Here is a 19,426-nt window from a genome sequence, read left to right on the forward strand (position 1 = left end):
ACTGGAAGTTGTTCTTGACTGTGGGAACTTTATCGCTGTGGGGCGTCCGGCGAAGGTGAGTTTGAGGCTTGGTTTCGGTTGCCTAGACTGAGGCGGCGAGGTAGACCTGCATCGACAAATATAATGGCTCCGGCTCAAGACAGCTTAGGACAAAAAGAGGAGGTCAAAGCCTAATTACTCTCACCCGCTTCTTCTCCTCCCTGGTGCCCCCCCATAGTTAAATTATAGCGCTTCACAGTTTGCCAAGCTTTGTCCTTCCCACACCATCTTTCGCTGTCATTGTCAATAGTCCTTACTTTCTAAACGCTGAAATCCTTTTTGTTTGATTACCTTCTTTACTACTGTTACCAGCTCGCATCTGCATCGCTTTTTGTGATTTGCCACGTTAAGATTTCATGTCCCCTAGTTTTCTGCTAGCAAAGAAAAATATAAACTTTTTCATTTCGTAATTTTCTTCTTTGATGTCTAGAAAAATTCCTTTAGCATTTGTTGTAAAGCTGGTTTGGTGGTGCTGAATTCTTTGAGCTTCCAATTGCCTGTAAAGCTTTTGATTTCTCCTTCAAATCTGAATGAGAGCCTTGCTGGGTAGAGTATTCTTGGTTGTAGATTTTTCTGCTTCCTAACCTCGAGTATATATATCCCTTTAAGTGCACTCCATTCTGGCCAGCAGTTTATGCTGAAAAACCAGCTGATAGCCTTATGGGAGTTCCCCTGTGTTATTTGTTGCTTTTCATAGTCTCTCTTTATCTTTTGTTCTTTTGTTTGTTTGTTTGTTTGTTTTTTTTGTCTTTTTAGGGCCGCACCCAGGGCATATGGAGGTTCCCAGGCTAGGGATCACATGGGAGCTGTAGCTGCCGGCCTACGCCAGAGCCACAGTGATGCGGGATCCAAGCCGTGTCTGCAACCTACACCACAACTCATGGCAACGCCAGACCCTTAACCCACTGAGTGACATCAGGGATCAAACCTGAAACCTCATGGTTCCTAGTCGGATTCGTTTCCACTGCGCCAGATGGGAACTCCTTATCTTTAATTTTTGTCTTTTTTTTTTTTTTGGCCTTGCCCAAGGCATGCAGAAGTTCCCTGGCCAGCCCTGGAAGCAGCAACCCAAGCCACACCAGTGGCAACATCGCAACACCAGATCCTTAACCCACTGTGCCACCAAAGAACTCCCTAATTTTGTCATTTAATTACGCTGTGTCTTTGTGTGTTCCTCTGTGGGTTAATCATGTGTGGCACTCCTTGCACTTCCTGGACTTGGGTGACTGTTTCTTTTCCCAGATTCAGGAAGTTTTCACATATTATCTCCTCAGTTACTTTCTCAGGCTGTATCTCTCTTCTTTTGGGACCCCAATGATGTGAATATTGGGGCACTTGGTGTTATCCCAAAGGTCTCTCAGAACTGTCTTCTTTTCACAGGTCCCTGGTGGCTTAACAGGCTAAGGATCTGCCGTCTCTGCTGTAGCTTGGGTCGCTGCTGTGGTGTGGGTTCAGTCCGTGAGCTGAGAGTTTCCACATGCTGGGGGGAAAAAAACTTGTACCCTTTTCTTTTCATTGTTTTTTTTTCTGTTGGTCAGCAGTGATTACTACTCTGACTTCCAGCTCACTGTTCTATTCTTCTGCCTCATTTAGTCTGCTAAATAAGTGGGACTTGATTCCTTTTAATGTATATTTTACTTCAGTTATTGTATTCTTCTATTCTGTTTAGTTGTTCTTTATTATATTTTTTAATTCTTTGTTAAAAACTTATAATTTCTGGGAGTTCCTATTGTGGCACAATGAATCGAAAATGAATCTGACTGGTATCCATGAGGATGCGGGTTTGACCACTGGCCTTGCTTAGTGGGCCAGGGATCCAGTATTGCCATGGGCTGTGGTGTAGGTCACAGACGAGGCTCAGATCCCGAGTTACTGTGGCTGTGGTGTAGGCCAGCAGCTGTACCTCCAGTTCGACCCCTAGCCTGGGAATTTCCATGTGCCTCAGGTTAGGCCCTGAAAAGCAAAAAAAAAAAAACCTTCTGATTTCTCTGCCATTTTTCTCCTGAGTTCTTTGATCATATTTTCAAGCATTACTCAGATTTGAAAGGATATGAACTTTTATCCACAGGGGATCATGGCTAGATTTTTGCGTATAAAATGATTTGGGCTCCAGATCTAAGAGGGAAAAGCAGTTTGACTCAAGAAAAGGAATGTGTGCCTTGAAGGCCTTATGTGTGCATTCTAGCTGGACCACGTCAAGCTTGAGGCCCTGTGGCCCACGATCCACCCAAATCAAAAGGTTTTCTCAAGAACTGTGGAGATGTTTTGAAAATCCTGAAGCCCTAAAATTCTCCCCCAAGGTTTGGAGATGTGCCTTTTGTCCCCAGGGTAACACTGATAAATAAATTAGTACCTGGTGATCAAGCTGTTTTATATTAGAAATAAAATTCAGAGTTCCCGTCGTGGTGCAGTGCTTAACAAATCCAACTAGGACCCATGAGGTTTCGGGTTCAATCTCTGATCTTGCTCGGGTGGGTTAAGGATCCAGCGTTGCTGTGAGCTGTGGTGTAGATCGCAGATGAGGCTCAGATCTGGCGTTGCTGTGGCTCTGGCATAGGCCAGCAGCCACAGCTCTGATTAGACCCCTAGCCTGGAACCTCCATATGCCACGGGTGTGGCCCTAGAAAAGACAAAAAGACAAAAAAAATTAAAATAGAAATAAAATTCAGTCATGTCAAGGCCAGTCTTGGAGGGAAATGTGGCTTCAGTATAACAGTAGGGGTTTTCCTTTAATGTCCACTAATATCAGGGGTTAATAATAACAACAGGTTTCTTAAACATAAAAATGTGAGAAATGAAAGGTGGGGGGAGAAACCTTTCCATAACAGTAAATATTATAAGATACAGAACCAGAGCCCTAAGGAGTAGGCTGCAAACCAAGCATTTTATTGTGGCTTTTGGGACATTAATTTTATTACCCAAAGAACAAAATTAATCTGGAGAGGTTCTCTCTGAGAGGTTTCAGAAAATAGTAAAAGATCAAATGATCCTGCTCCCTTTCTTCCCCCTCCATCTGTTGCAGCTGGAAGAAAGTAAGAGGCTAATGCAGACTATCATGGAAGATTTGGCACCTGTATCTAAAAATATTTTCTATATATTTTTAATATTTCTGGCTTATATTTTGAGAAAGCCCTCTAGGTAATGATCTTTCTTATAAATACCACATTAATTTAGGTATTAGAGCTTTGTTCTTGTGTTGCTACTAAGATTTGGAATGGCATCTATATTCTAAATTTGGATGAAAGAAAGGAACAGGATAAATGGAGTAAAAAAGACTTCTAGATGAAACATAAGCTCCCAATACTTTAGTCCAGAAAATGAGACAGAAACTAAAGGAGAGTAATATAAATTATTAACTGAAGGACTGAAAATACCAGTTCTCTTCTAATCCCAAGTGGCTGGACAATCAGTTAAAATAAATATTTCAATTGATAAAATAGAGATACAATATAGCCATGTTACAAGAAATGCAATGAAGGAGAAAATTAAGAGCCATAGCTGAATGGTATTGTTTGAAGATCAATGTGGTATATAAAATAGATGAATGACAAGGATTTACAGTATAGAACAGAGAACTATATTCAATATAGTGTAATAAACTATAATGGAAAAAAAAAAAGAATATATGTGAGTTCCCGCTGTGGCACAGTGGGCTGATCATTTGGCTTGTTTCTGTGGAGGCACCAGTTCAGTCCCCAGCCCTGCACAGTGGGTTAAGAATCTGGTGTTGCTGCAGCTGTGGCATAGGTTGCAGCTCTCTGAGAGAGTTCTATGCCTTGACAGAAGTCATGGTTACATGGATAAACACACTATATTCATTGAGATGTATACTTATGATGTGTCACTTTAGTGGTTATAAATTAGACCTCACTCTCAAAACAACAAAAAGTGCCTTTCACTGTGGGAACCTCAAAAGCAAGAAATATTGCTGTTTTTATTTCAAAAAAAAATCCATCTGGGAGTTCTCTTGTGGTCCAGCAGGTTAAGGATCCAGCACTGTCACTGCAGCAGTTCAGGTCCCTGCTGTGGCCTAGGAACTTCCATGTACCATGGGCTCGGGGAAAAAAAAAAAAATCTGATACAAAACTACTTGAAATAAATCCCAGTAGACACTGTGTGTTTAGAAACAACTGTATGAATAAACCATGGCTATTAGCTCCCACAGGCCCACAGAAATCAAGTCAATCTGTCCTTGGGCTTTTACAAAGTTACAAGAACCACTAGTCAGTGCATGTTTTGTGAAAATCCTAATGCAACATTGAATGCTACAGATGGAGAGCAGCTTTTATTTATTTATTTATTTATTTATTTATTTATTTTTGTCTTTTTGCCATTTCTTGGGCCGCTCCTGCAGCACATGGAGGTTCCCAGGCTAGGGGTCTAATTGGTGCTCTAGCCGCTGGCCTATGCCAGAGCCACAGCAACGTGGGATCCGAGCTGCATCTGCAACCTACACCACAGCTCACGGCAATGCCGGATCGTTAACCCACTGAGCAAGGGCAGGGATCGAACCTGCAACCTCATGGTTTCTAGTTGGATTCATTAACCACTTGGCCACCACGGGAACTCTGAGAGCAGCTTTTTTTTTTTTTTTAATTCACAGTGAACAGGGTTTTTTTTAATACTACGAATATAAGGAAGTACATTAGAAGCTCAATTCAATTTAGTGGTATGGTACAGTCATTTGTAATCCACAAGCACTGATTATTTTTCCCCATAATACAGCCTTTTATATGGTATGGATTTAAAACAAAGAAGAGGTCCCTTGTCGGCCCAGATTGCTGCTGTAGCGCAGGTTCAGTCCCTGGTCCAGGAAATGCCACATGCCACAGGTGCAGGCAAAAAAATAAATAAAATCAAAAAATGAAAGAAGTAAATGTGCCTTGCAATCATCTTGTTCTAAGAAAGGGAAATAATTTGGGCAGTTGTGCAGGGACTGGAATATGGGAGTTCCCGTCTTTTGGCTCAGCGGTTAACAAACCCAACTCCATGAGGATGCGGGTTCAATCCCTGGCCTCGCTTGGTGGGTTAAGGATCCAGCATTGACGTGAGCTGTGGTGTAGGTTGCAGACGCGGCTGAGATTCCATGTGGCTGTGGCTGTAGCCTTAATTCGACCCCTAGCCTGAGAACTTCCATATGCCTTGGGTGCCCCCCCCAAAAAAAGACAAAAATAGATAGGTAGGTAGGGATGTTGGAAGGGTTTTTGTTTTGTAAGATGATTTTTATATTCCTCAGATCTGCTCTTGCATCTAAGAGGATTTCTATTCAGCAAAATTTTGGACCATCGCCTTGAGAGACGTGAGAGAGGATAAAGCAAAGTGGGAGATGTTAGCATTTGAGGAATCTGAGTGAAGGGTATCAGAATTCTTTGTACTATTCTTGTAATTCTTCTGAAAGTCTGAAATTGCATCAAAGTAAAAAGTTAGAAGAAAAAAAACCTTTGTAAATCTTTTCTTTGTGATTAGGAAAACATGATTAGTCTATCATGAGTATGAGAGCATGTAGCAGGCCCTTAACAGGAGGAAAGTATATACATAAAGTCCAGGAAGAGTGGAGTCAAGTGGTTTATTCTGCATCCCTCAGGGCTGTGTGGTGTGGGGAGGGGCTGTGCTGGTCAGTGGAAGTGAAAATTCTGGTCTCTCTTGCGGATATATGTCTGTAATAAAAGCTGTGCATGGAGTTCCTGCTGTGGTACAGTGGGTTAAGGATCTGGTGTTGTCTCTGCAGCAGCGTGGATTCTGATCCCTATCCCACCGTGGTGTTGCCGCAGCTGCAGTGTTAAGTCTAAACTGTGGCTCAGATTTGATCCCTGGCCTGGGAATTTCCATATGCCACAGGCATGGCCAAAAAAAAATAAGTTAATAAACAAATTAAATAAAGAACTTGGCTACAAAATTCAATAAACAAATTAAATAAAGAACTTGGCTACAAAATTCAACTTGGCACAGGAAGCACCAGTATCTTCATTATTGAAAATAAATGGAGCGTCTCAGTTTATATTTTACAAAAAACAATAGTGCACAGAATGTTATCTACCTTGTTTTGATTATGGAATAGTTTTAAATTTCTGTGTTTTTTGGTTTTTTTGTTTGTTTGTTTTTTGTTTTGTCTTTTCTAGGGCTGCACCTGCGGCATATGGAGGTTCACAGGCTAGGGGTCAAATCGGAGCCACAGCTGCCGGCCTTCGCCACAGCCTGCAGGATCCGAGCCGCGTCTGTGACCTACACCTCAGCTCACGGCAACACCAGATCCTTAACCCACTGAGCAAGGCCAGGGGTCGAACCCACATCCTCATAGTTCCTAGTTGGATTTATTAACCACTGCGCCACGACAGGAACTCCCAACTTTTGAATGTTAAATTGTTACAAAGAATGTTTTTTGGAGTTTGTGCTGTGGCACAACAGGATTGGTGGTGTCCCTACAGCACCAGGACACAGGTTCGGTCCCAGGCTGGCACAGTGGGTTAAAGGATCCAGAATAGCCACAGCTGTGGCTTAAGTCACAACTGCAGCTCAGATCTGGTCCCTGGCCTGGAAACTCCATGGCAATGGAAAAATGCACTTATAAAAAAAATTTTTTTAAGGTTTTCCAGGGAGTTCCCTTCATAGCTCAGTGGTTAACGAACCTGACTAGGATGAACCTGACTAGGATCCACGAGGATGTGGGTTCAATCCCTGGGCTCACTCAATGGGTTAAGGATCCGGTGTTGCCATGAGCTGTGGTGTAGGTTGCAGACGCAGCTCGGATCCCGAGTTGCTATGGCTGTGGCGTAGGCGGGCAGCTGTAGCTCCAATTCAATCCCTAGCCTGGGAACTTCCATATGCAGTGGGTGTGGCCCTAAAAAGCAAAACAAAACAAAACAAAAAAACAGTAAAAAAAGTTTTCCAAAACCTATTTAGAGTTTATTTATTTATTTTTTTTGTCTTGTTTGTATGCTGTTTGTTTGCTGTAGCTGTGCCTGTGACACGTGAGAGTTCCCCAGCCAGGGATCAAACCCGTGCCACAGCAGTGACCCAAGCTGCTGCAGTGACAATGCCAGATCCTTAAACCACTGCACCACAAGAGAACTCCCCCTGTATGGACTTTGAGTCTGAGTAATCAAAGTTCTTTTTGTTCCATTTATATAAGTGCATATAAATATAATGCCAGAGAGATACCTTTCCTTTTAAAATGGAGATTATGGTACCACAAAGCTCATTTCCTGAATTGCTCTTATGAGCATTTCTGTTTAAGTAGTAAAGTCAGGTTTGTCAGAGCTCCTGCTCCAGAGCACACAAGGAAAAGGTGGGGAGGACCATCTCTTGGCGTTTCAAGGAATGTAAGAATTCCTTACTAAGTCACCAAAGGCACTGTAGCAATTTGTCTGGGTTCAAATGTCCTAAGACTTTGATGAAGAAAATATAACCATTTGGGGAACTATTTGTCAAGTAGCAGATTCATGCTTAAACTGGTAGGGGATTCAGAAAACAGTTTGACCATCCCTGAGAGACACAAAATAACTGAAATCATAAAATGCCAGGACACATCATTGAGGAAATTGTGTGGTCAGTAGCCAGGAACCTCGGAGGTCCTGGGTAGCCAAAATCAACAGGGAAGGCTTTATGGAGTTTAGATTTCAGACAAGTTAGATTTTGAGAAGGGAAGAAAGCATTCCAAGTAAAAGTCGTAGAGAAAGATCAGATTCCTAACTTTAAAACCAAATTTTAAAGGAACAGACATCGTAAATAAGTCTTGGGGTAATCCTGATAATTCTAGTTTATATATAAGCTCACATTAAAAAAAAAAGCAGTTTGTAAAGGTAGTGAAGTTACAAATCTGAAATTTCCAAGATGAAAGACAATTTATAGACCATGTGTAATCTATGCCCTCACACAAGTGATGAAACACCTGCAGGTCCGGGGACTTACGTTAAACTCTCTAACACGTATGTCAGCAGTTAAGTGTTTTTTTCTATCATACTTTGTTCCAGAAAATATTTCAGGAATCTTTATGAATACCTGATGCTTAAGATGCTTTAGGTGAAAAAACAAGTAGCAGAATTAAATAGGCTGATCCCATTAAGAAAGAGTAGGTATGCAAGAACTTTAAATAGTGACTAGCAAGGCCCTTATGGGTAATTATATTAGAACTAGTGCACATTAATTTTTGTATCTTTTTTTAAATAATCTGTTCTATTTAAAATCAAGGGAGGAGTTCCCGCTGTGGCGCAACAGGATCAGCAGTGATTCTGGAGCCCTGAGACGCAAGTTCAATTCCTGGCCAGACACAGTGGGTTAAGGTTCCGGGGTTGCTATAACTGCAGCATAGGTAGAACTGAGGCTCAGATCTGATCCCTAGCCTGGGAACACCATATGCCGTGGGGCGGCCAAAAAATAAATAAATAAATAAAATCGAGGGGAAAAAAAAAAGATTTTTAAAAGTGACTTAAGCCCACAGTCATAGAACACAAACTTATGATTCCCAAAAGGGAAAGGGGGTGAGGAGGGATAAATTAGGAGTTTGGAATTAACATATACATAGTGATATATATAAAATAACAAGGTCCTACTCTATAGCACAGGGATGCATGCGCAGTATAACGTAATAACCTAGACGTTAAAGAATATGAATATATATGTATTAATCAATATATATAAACTGAATCACTTTGTTGTACGACCTGAAACTAACACAACATTGTAAATCAACTATGTTTCTTTTTTTTTTTTTTTTTTTTTTTTTGTCTTTTCAGGGCTGCCCCCGCGGCATATGGAGGTTCCCAGGCTAGGGGTTGAATTGGACCTGTAGCCGCCAGCCTACACCACAGGCACAGCAACGCTGGATCCAAGCCACATCTGCAACCTACACCACAGCTCATGGCAATGCCGGATTCATAACCCACTGAGCGAGGCCAGGGATTGAACCCGCAACCTCATGGTTCCCAGTCAGATTCCTTTCCACTGCACCACGATGGGAACTCCTATATTTCAATTAAAAAAAAATTAATTAAAGTAAAAAAATAAAATTAAAAAAAAAGACACAACTCTTACTCATACTGAGAGGAAACTTTCTCCTTGGTCCTCTGCATAATAATAAGCAACGTCTCTAGAATAAATGCAGCACCCAGTTCTAAAATCCATTCCTGAGGATAGGCCATGACGAGATGCTGTCCCCCAAATTCAGTCTAGATGGACTGCTAATTCTCTGCTGGTCCAGCTTAACCTAGGGAAGATCTGAGTAACTTTAAGATTGTGTGTGTGTGTTTGTGTGTGTGTGTGTATGATACATATATACATAAATGAGATTTGTCCACCATGAATGTGTCTTAACCAAGTTTTTGGGTTTTTTTTTTCTTTTTTTTGGTCATGCCCACAGCATCTGAAAGTTCCCAGGCCAGGGATAGAACCCACGCCACAGCAGTGACCTGAGCCACTGCAGTGACAATGCTGGATCCTTAACCTGCTGAGCCACCTGGGAGCACCTCAACCAATCTCCTTTTGAGTCATGTTTGTTATTCTTCTCTTACTGCTGTCTTCACCCACTTAGTTTTCATTCTATTTTCTCATGTATCATTTGCATTTGTATAAGCGGGCCCTGGGTGTTTGTTTTTGTTGTTGTTGTTGTTGTTGTTTTGCCACAACTTCAAGCAGAAGTTCAGGGCCAGGGATCAAATCCACACCACAGCTATAACCACAGCCACAGCAGTAATGCCAGGTCCTTAACCCGCTGAGCCTAGGGAACTCCCTCAAGTGCTTTTTTGTAGTAAGGTAAGATGCTGACCTCCAGGACCTACATGAAACTTGCTGGAGCACAGCTATTCTGTGCTGCTGAGCAAGCATGGAGCTTTACAGTTTAGCACTCATCAAAGCTGGAGAGAGGAGTAATACCCTCTCCTTGAGAGAGCCTGACGAGGATTTATGGCTAAACCAAGGGCCGAAGTAATGCCTTCAAGAAGCTTTACATCTGCTCCAATGCAGACAAAAGAGTGATCAAGGGCCAGAATTCTATTCCATAAAGGCAAAATGAGTTAACATGCAACTTAAAATTGGTGACTCTAAGCAAAATAAATACTGGAGGAATGCTAACAAAAATTATCTGGGTTGCAGAAATGTTTAATTCTGTATAAGTTTTTTTTTTTTTTTTTCAGGGCCACACCCACAGCATATGGAGGTTCCCAAGCTAGGGGTCCAATCGGAGGTCCAACTGCCGGCCTACACCACAGCCAACAGCAACACAGGATCCAAGCTGGGTCTGCAACCTACACCACAGCTCACGGCAACACCGGATCCTTAACCCACTGAGTGAGGCCAGGGATGGAACCTGCAACCTCATGGTTCCTAGTCAGATTCCTTTCCACTGTGCCATGACAGGAACTCCTGTGTAAGTTGTATTGGAAATTAAACTGCAGGGTCAGTTGTGTATTAGAGCCACCCCTAGTTTGTGACAATAAAACTGCATTAACTGCACATCAGCCTGCTTGCCTTTCCTTGCTGGGGATGGGAGAGGGGAGCAGGTATCAGTCTCTTCCAAAGGTGATGTTCAATCAGTAAGGTATCATTTTAAGAGGGTCAGTGGGGCAAATACATTACTTTTTAAGCCTCCCCTCCCCCAAAAAATTATCTATCAAAACTTTGAAAGAAAATGTTCTAATTTCAATTCTTTTTTTCATGTATATATATTCTTACTTTGTGATTTTTATTTTTTCCATTATAACTGGTTTACAGTGTTCTGTCAATTCTCCATTGTACAGCAAGATGACCCAGGCACACATACATGTATACATTCTTTTTTCTCATATTATCATGCTCCATCATAAGTGACTAGACATAGTTCCCAGTGCTACACAGTAGGATGATTGCAATTCTTTATTTAATTCATGCACACACCCCTATAATTGATTCCTGTCTAGAATCAAAGGCTAAGGAGAAATTATAACAAAAGCCACAAACCATTCTACATTATTCCCAATAGGGGCAGAGAATCACTAAATACTATTTAGTGAGTGGCAAAATTTTATACCAAAAGATCTTGTATACTGACCAAACTAATACAAAAATGACAGGAGTTTCCTGGAGGCCTAGTGGGTAGGGATCTGACATTGTCACTGCTGTCTCAAGTCTGCTGTGCATGGGTTTGATCCCTGGCCAGGGAACTTAGGCTCACAGCAGGCATGGCCAAAAAGATAAATTCTTCAGTATCGTGTCTTTTTTTTTTTTGGCCAGGCCAGGAATCAAATCCATGCCACAGAAGTGACAATGCCGAATCCTTAACCCACTAGGCCACCAGGGAACTCCAAGAGTTTACTTCAACATTGCAGGGGGCTCTAAAATTAACCTAATTAATGAAAGGAGGGGAAAACAGATGACTCTAGGGATATGCACCAAAAAAAGGAAGACAAGAAAACATCAGAGAATTGAGGAAACAGTTTTCAAAGCCATATGCTTTGTGCCGACTAGGAACCATGAGGTTGCGGGTTCGGTCCCTGCCCTTGCTCAGTGGGTTAACGATCCGGCATTGCCGTGAGCTGTGGTGTAGGTTGCAGACGCGGCTCGGATCCCGAGTTGCTGTGGCTCCGGCGTAGGCCGGTGGCTACAGCTCCGATTCAACCCCTAGCCTGGGAACCTCCATATGCCGCGGGAGCGGCCCAAGAAATAGCAACAACAACAACAACAAAAGACAAAAAGACAAAAAAAAAAAAAAAACTACAATGAGGTACCACCTCACACTGGTGAGAATGGCAGTCATTAATAAGTCTGCAAATAACAAACGCTAGAGAAGATGAACCTTCCACGGAGAAAAGGGAACACTCTTACACTGTTGGTGGGAACTGTAAGTTGGTACAATCACTATGGCAAACAGTATGGAGGTTCCTCAGAAAACTAAAAATAGAATTACCATATGATCCAGCAATCCCACTTCTGGGCATATATCCAGACAAAACTATAGTTCAGAAAGATACATGCACACCAACATCAAATGCTTTCACTGACATTCTGAAAATGTCAGTGAAAATCTGAAAAAAGGACAGAGTGAACTTCTTTGCAGGACAGATACTGACTCACAGACTTTGAAAAACTTAGTTTCCAAAGGGGACAGTTCGGGGGATGGGATGCGCTGGGGTTGTGGGATGGAAATCCTATAAAATTGGATTGTGATGATCATGGTACAATTATAAATGTAATAAATTCATTGTGTAATTAAAAAAAAAAAGATACATGCACCCCTATGTTCATAGCAGCACTATCCACAATAGCCAAGACATGGAAACAACCTAAATGCCCATCAACATATGAATGAATTAAGAAAATGTGGTACATTTACATAATGGCATACTATTCAGCCATAAAAAGAACAAAGTAATGCTGTTCACAGCAACATGATGCAACTAGTTTATCATCCTAAGTGAAATAGGTTAGACAAATGCCATATGATATTACTTATATGTGGAAACTAAAGTATAGCACAAATGAACCTATCTACAGGAGTTCCCTCCATGGCTCAGCAGTTAACCCAATTAGGATCCATGAGTTTGATCCCTGGTCTCTCTCAGTGGGTTAAACATCTGGCATTGCGGTGAACTGTGGTGTAGGTCACAGATGCTACTCAGATCCCACGTTGCTGTGACTGGCATAGGCCAGCAGCTGTAGCTGTGACTCAACCCCTAGCCTGGGAACCTCCATACACTGCAGGTGAGACCGTTAAAAAAAAAAAAAAAATCTACAAAACAAAAAGACTCACAGACATAAAGAAAAAACTTGTGGTTGCCAAAGGAGTGGTGGAGGGAGTGGGACGGGAGTTTGGGGTTAGTAGATGCAAACTATTACATTTAGAATGGACAAGCAATGAGGTCCTATAATGGCACAGGGAATTGTAACCAATCTCTTGGGATAGACCATGATAGAAAAGAATATTAAAAAAAAAAAAAAAGTGTAGGAGTTCCTGCCATGGCACAGTGTGGGTTAAGAATCTGACTGCAGCAGCTCTGATCGATGTGAAAGTACAGGTTCAATCCCTGGCCCAGCACAGTGGGTTAAAGGATCTGGCACTGCTGCAAAAGCAGCATAGGTCACAGCTGCAGCTCAGATTTCAGTCCCTGGCCCAGGAACTTCCACATGCCAGGGATGAAGCCATAAGAAAAAAAAAGAGTATATATACCCACATATATGTATATATATATACACACACACATATATATATAACTGAGTCACTTTGCTATACAGCAGAAATTAGCACAACATTGTAAATCAACTATTATTTGTATTTATGTGTTTTGCTTTTCAGGGCCACACCCACAGCATATGGAAGTTCCCAGGCTAGGGGTCAAATCAGAGCTACAGCTGCTGGCCTACACCACAGCCACAGCAATGCAGGATCTGAGCCTCATCTTCGACCTACACCACAGCTCACAGCAACGCCAGATCCTTAACCCACTGAGTGAGGCCAGGGATCGAACCTTCAACTTCATGGTTCCTAGTCAGATTTGTTTCCACTGCACCACAAATGGAACTCCGTAAATCAACTACGATTTTTAAAAAATCCTTTAATAAATGTTTAAATAGAGTCAGAAAGATTGGAGTTTCCCTAAAAGTTTTTTGTTTTTAGTTTTGCCCTAAAAAGCAAAATAAGACGAGTTAGATTTGACCATGCCATTACCATTAGCTATTTTAAGCACCAGCTTTGTGGTAACTTTCAGTAAAACAGTAATGATTAAAGCCAATATAGGGAATTTTAAGAAAGGGCAGATAACTTCCCTCCCATTAGTTTCTCCTATCAGATTCTGGCACATACATGGATAAATGAAAATAAGAATCCAGTTGTTTCCCCCAATGGCCTAGCAGTTAAGGATCCAGCATTGTCACTTCTGTGGTCCATGTCTGATCCCTGGCCCTGGAACTTCAACAAGTGTGGCCAAAAAAAAAAAAAAAAAAATTAAAAAAACAAGAGGAAAGCAAAAATTCAGCAGATTTACTGAGCTGCGTAAGGAGAGTGGGCAGCAAGGCAACAGGTAATTATGCAGTTTGCACATATTTATATAGAACAGACAAAACTCCAGCCAGGCTTTCTCAAAACTACGGCAGAATTTCTGTAACTTGTATTTATTGCTGTCTCCCAGGTCACCTTTTTTTTAGTTTTTCGTTTTGTTTTGTTTTTGCCACACCTTTGGCATGTGGAAGTTCCTAGGCCAGGGCTTAAACCCACACCACAGCAACAACCTGAGCTGCTACAGTGGCAAATGCCAGATCTTTAACCTGCTGCACCACAGAACTCCTCCCAAGTCACTTTAAATACAACACGCTTTAAGTCAGGATGAACGGATGCCTGTTTTTTCTGGAGATACTCAGATGTTCATTCCTTCCTTAAAATCAATTTCACAATTTTATCTTAAAATTATTCTTGTTTCTCTTCTCTACCATCAACATATGACCACAGGAAGGAAAATATTTGTTTTTCAAATAATACCACTCTTGGAATTCCCGCTGTGGCTTAGTGGTAAGGAACCAGACTAGCATCCATGATGAGGTTTTGATCCCTGGCCCGGCTCAGTGGGTTAAGGATCCGGCATTGCCATGTGTGGTTCAAAGATGTGGCTTGAATCCTGCCTTGCTGTGGGTGTGATGTAGGCCGGCAGCTGCAGCTCCAATTTGACCCGTAGCCTGGGAACTTCCATATGCCGTGGGTGTGGCTCTTAAAAGAAAAACAATAGTAATAGTAAGATAAATAAATAAAATCACTCTTGTCTGATTAAATTGGCATGTTTCCCAATTAAAATAGTACACTCAGGAGTTCCCGTCATGGCTCAGGAGTTAACGAACCCGACTGGTAACCGAGAGGTTGCAGGTTCGATCCCTGGCCTTGCTCAACAGGCTAAGGATCTGGCATTGCTGTGGCTGTGGCGTAGGCTGGCGGCTACGGCTCCCATTCAACCCCTAGCCTGGGAACCTCCATGTGCTGTGGGTGTGGCCCTCAAAAGACAAAAAAAAAAAAAAAAACTACACTCAGTCTGTTCCTGCACAGCTTTCTATCCCATCTAATGCAGGAGTCTCAAAACGATGTTCCTTCCAAAATCACAAAAAAGGACTTGGTGTCATTTGTCGCTCACTTTATTCAGACATGTAAATGTACTTCTCTTCCAACAGGGCTCTGTGTGTATTGCATTCTTCCCAGTAAAGAAAACCCCCATCATTCCCCAAATCCATGAACAAGGGAACTCTTTAGGACACTTTTAGTCTGTAGCAGAGACAACAGCCCAGCCAGTCAGCAACGCGACAGCCACAAGATGCCAGTTTCCTTCCCCCTACCCTTTTCTCCCTTCCTTTTGTAAAGATCAGTTAAAATCTGCTCGTTTTTCAGAGAAAATACAGTAACCCACACATTCATTTACAACTAAAAATAAATAAGGAGGTTCTTAAGGACAACCTTCTCTAATTAGGTTCGAAGCTGATTTGGGTGAAGTGAGAGATTCTGAGGACTGTGAAACGGGGAGATTTGCCTTCTTCCCTTGAACCCAATTCGAGGTTCACATAATTCAGCACTGTTTAAAAGGCCCCAGCTGCATGGACACTGACCAACAAACCAAGGCACTATAACATACTTGGCTCTTGATAATCCGAATCTAAGACTGGGCGAATGGGAACCTGAAACTGGAGGCTTAGGTGAAAGAAATTCTGACACCAGAGATAGATTCGTAGACCTTTGGAGAGAAGCCATGAGAGGCTGGAGCCGTCCTCGAACCTCAGCTAAGGACAGATCTTCTTTCTCCCCTAGAAGGCGGAGTCGTCGGTGAGAGTTCCCTTCTGACTTTGAAGCAGGGAGCAGGGAAACAATCAGAAAGATTTCTAGATCAACCTGGGAAATGGAAGGCAAACCCAAATCCATTTAAACAGGCCTCCCACAGAACACTCTGCTGGAGGTCTTATCAAACACCAGCATTCACGGATGGACACAGAAAGGGAACAGGGCAATGGCCTTGGGGCTCCAAGGCAAAGTCCAAGATGCTTTGAGGTCTCAGGTGGGGGACAGTTCAGCCTTCATCCCCCGCCGATGATGCCGCATCAGACGCATCGCAAAAGGAGTCTCCGCCAGAGTCTAACTTCTTCCCCCAACTCTCAACCGAGATGAGTGCCCAAGGCTCATCCTCCCCGTGATGTCAGCTGCAGCTGGAGCCTCTGAGCTGACCCTCACTCCTCTCTGGCCTCTGGCAGTGGGTCTCAGGTCTCTACCGCCAGGCACGGTTCAGGAGCTTCACCTGGGCCAGTCTCTTAGTGATCATGGTGGCAAAGACCAGGCCAAAGAGGACGCTGCTGATGAGCACGTAGTCGTAGTCATCCTTCAAGACGTCAAACTGTTTGGATGGGTAGACTCGAGTCTGGTAAATGTCCAAGCCGTAGGCCACCACCTGGAGGGCAGAGGGAAGGAGGAACCTGTAAGAAAGGCAGCTGGTGATCTGCCACCACCTCAGGCTCCAGTCCGAGAGGAAGCGGACTCCTCGGCTGTCGTCCAGGGTAGCTGTGGACAAGGTGGCACAAGCTGGGCTGGGGCTCTGCTCACCAAACAAGTAGACTCCAGGCCTGAGGGAGCTGTGTAGATCCCTCTCATTCGAGAAACTGTCTGGTTATAGTTGATGAACCGCTCTGCATGGATCTGTACGTCTGGAGAATATGGGATCAGGTTCTCCTCTCTGCAAAACATCAGCCGGGGAGTTCCCGCTGTGGCTCAGCAGTAATGAACCTGACTAGTATTCATGAGGATGATGGTTCGATCTCTGGCCTCGCTCAGCAGGTTAAGGATCTGGGGTTGCTGTGAACTGTAGCGTCGGTTGCAGATGTGTCTCAGATCTGGCATTGCTGTGGCTGTGGTGTAGGCTGGCAGCTGCAGCTCCAATTCAACCCCTAGCCTGGGAACTTCCATATCCCACAGCCGTGGGCCTAAAAAGCAAAAAAAAAAAAAAAAAAACAAACTGCTGTCAGGGGATCTCCCAGCTGCCCGGAGCCCCAGGCTTCCACTTGTGTCTCCAGCCCCAGATCTCCCTCTGAGGTCTACTCGCATCAGGGAGATAAACATTCAGCAGCTCAACATCAGGAAGGGCCGCAAGAAAGCAAGCTGTGTGGAGAGCAAGATGGACCTGGCTTCCTACCTCGTTCTGAATCTAAAAAAAAACAACAGACCACCAGTATTTCATACTAGAGGAGCAAAGTCAGGGCTACTTTAAAACCAAAACATCGATTCACCAGGCCATTCCTGCTCTTCACTCCAGAGCGCCTCAGTCTGCCCCCCTCCCCCGACCCCCCCACGCTCTCCAGGCTGCACTCCTCCCCTCCCCTCCTCTGCTGTCTCTTCACCCTGCCCCTGCCTTCCTCACTCCCTCAGGGAAGAGAACTGCGGGTGGAGGCATGATGATACACAGGAGATGCCGGCTGCGAATACAAGAATGAATGCTAACAGTGACAACTACTAGCTTCCCTGATGATCCAGCCCCCATCACCGCTCTCACCTCATTTCCCAGTGTCCCCGGCACTGGCTGCTCCAGCCAGAGGCCGCCCACCCTCCTTGTAACTCTCTGGGCATGATCTCAGGGCATTTGTGATGGCTCCTGCCTCGCCGGGGAGGTTCTCCCTCGGATATCCGTAAGGCCAGCTTCTTCCCTCCTTCAAGTCCTTCCTCAGAAGTCACCTCTTCAGAGGACTTCCCCAGGCCGTGCTCTCGAATCTCACCTCACATACCCTAACCCTTCACAGCCCCTGTCCCTTTTCGTTTTTGCTCTGTAGCATTTACCAGCACCCAACACAGCATTAGTTCCACCAGGTCCCCACACAGCAGGACAGTGCACAGCAGACCAGGGACCGAACATAATCAGCCCACGAGGGTCTCACCTGCTTTGTTCTGTTGGGATCTCGGGGCGGCGGGGATCCAGCAAGGCCTTAGGAAGGGAGAGAATCGCTCCAGAAGGCAGCCCAACTGCACAGAAACAAGTCACCACAGGGGAGTGCTCACGCAGACCCACCCCAGATCAGAGCCACTTAGAAAACTGTCCTGATCACAAAAGCTTGGAGTTTAAAACCAAAAAATGGGTTGATAAGACTCCCTTAAAGACCAAAAGCAATAATCCAATACACAAGGGTCTGAATGAAGGTCCCCATGTTTGAAGATACTAGTTTCTTCACACAACATCCTGAGACATCAGAAAATAAAGTTCTAGAATCAAAAAACGGGTAACGATGAAAGGTAAGAGCATGAAGCACCCCTGGGATCTCTCTGGTTCCCCCACCCCGCTTCCCTCCAATAATACCTGCCCCAACTAAGCAAGTCCTTGTTGCAACCAAGCAGGTGCACCCTGCAGCAGCCAGGCTGGGGGCGCATGGGGCGGGGGCAGGCGGGTGTCGGAGGACCAGGCAACGTGAGGTCCCGCTGGCTTCATGTTGGGGATTGAACGTCGGAAACAGTCGAGAGGGCTGTCTTCCCAAATTTGACAATAAAACAGTAAGACCAACGCCCTGTCAAAGCTGAGAGTCCCAAATGTCTTTGGTAAAATCAACTAGGCAGAGCAGCCTGTTAGATGATCCTGAACTTGAACTACATAAAGATGAGACCCTATGCTTTTGGCACTTTTGGCAGCCCACCTGCACAGCCTACCTGCTGGGTATGATCCCAGGGCTCAGCTTTCTGAGCAAAGTGAAAACAGAACAGAGTTAAAAGTGGTTCATCAGAAACGAGGATTAAGGGCGCTCCCGTCGTGGTTCATGGTAACGAACCCGACTAACATCCCTAAGGACGGGGATTTGATCCCTGGCCTCGCTCAGTGGGTTACGGATCCAGCGTTGCCGTGAGCTGTAGCATAGTTTACAGATGCAGCTTGGATCCAGTGTGGCTGTGGCTGCGGTGCAGGCTGGCAGCTGTAGTTCTGATTAGACCCCTAGCCTGGGAACCTCCATATGCCATGAGTACGTCCCTAAAAAGACGTTAAAAAAAAAAGAAAGAGAAATGAGAACTAGGAGAGACGTGTCATCTCCTTCATGGACAGCAAAGCCAGACTAGGGAACTCTTCCTGGTAAAATAAGCCCTCCTCACCGATCCCCAGAGCTGTCCTTCAGCGTGGCTGCCTAAGGGAAGCTGGTCACTGCACACCCTCCCTGGTCACTCACTCAGCAGGTGGCGGCTGGTGATGCCCCGCTCCGTGATGGTGGCCTCCATGGCGCTGATGGGGGATGGGAAGATGTAGGACTGCTGGAGCACCTGGGGCAGCTGAGGGCGGTCCAGGGAGCTGAAGGCGGTGGCGTTGTACTGCTCGGTGCCCTCATAGAGCTCCAGCGCGGTGAACTCGTTGCGCCGGGCCTTGGTGTTCCAGTACTGGTACTGCAGGGAAAGGCGGAGGGGGCTGCTGGGGGCTCGGCCGCTGGCTCCCTGGAAGGG

At 44.3% G+C, this 19,426-nt stretch overlaps 1 protein-coding gene and 1 long non-coding RNA gene across 18 annotated transcripts in view; one reads left to right on the plus strand and one right to left on the minus strand.

Moving 5' to 3' along the window:
• LOC110261106 (uncharacterized) overlaps positions 1-19,426 on the plus strand; it is a 25,560-nt gene continuing 6,134 nt past the window's right edge. For both annotated transcript variants that reach the window (XR_014807166.1, XR_002344931.2), the window contains exon 1: positions 1-55. This is a non-coding gene — a long non-coding RNA (uncharacterized LOC110261106). The remainder of the gene's footprint in view (positions 56-19,426) is intronic.
• Positions 15,103-19,426, minus strand: part of EMC1 (ER membrane protein complex subunit 1) — a 24,445-nt gene continuing 20,121 nt past the window's right edge. For all 16 annotated transcript variants that reach the window (XM_084963114.1, XM_084963116.1, XM_084963112.1 and 13 more), the window contains 4 exons: positions 19,159-19,369; positions 17,890-17,974; positions 16,568-16,697; positions 15,103-16,415 (listed from right to left, as the gene is read on the minus strand). In XM_084963114.1, coding sequence (XP_084819240.1) covers positions 16,236-16,415; positions 16,568-16,697; positions 17,890-17,974; positions 19,159-19,369 — 606 coding nt within the window. In that variant the 3' untranslated portion in view covers positions 15,103-16,235. The remainder of the gene's footprint in view (positions 16,416-16,567; positions 16,698-17,889; positions 17,975-19,158; positions 19,370-19,426) is intronic.

Source organism: Sus scrofa, chromosome 6 (assembly GCF_054392235.1).
Source record: "Sus scrofa isolate SSC_HxYL_T2T_F1_AM1 chromosome 6, Sscrofa_HxYL_maternal_Yorkshire_Landrace_v2.0, whole genome shotgun sequence".
NCBI classification, from domain to species: domain Eukaryota; kingdom Metazoa; phylum Chordata; class Mammalia; order Artiodactyla; family Suidae; genus Sus; species Sus scrofa.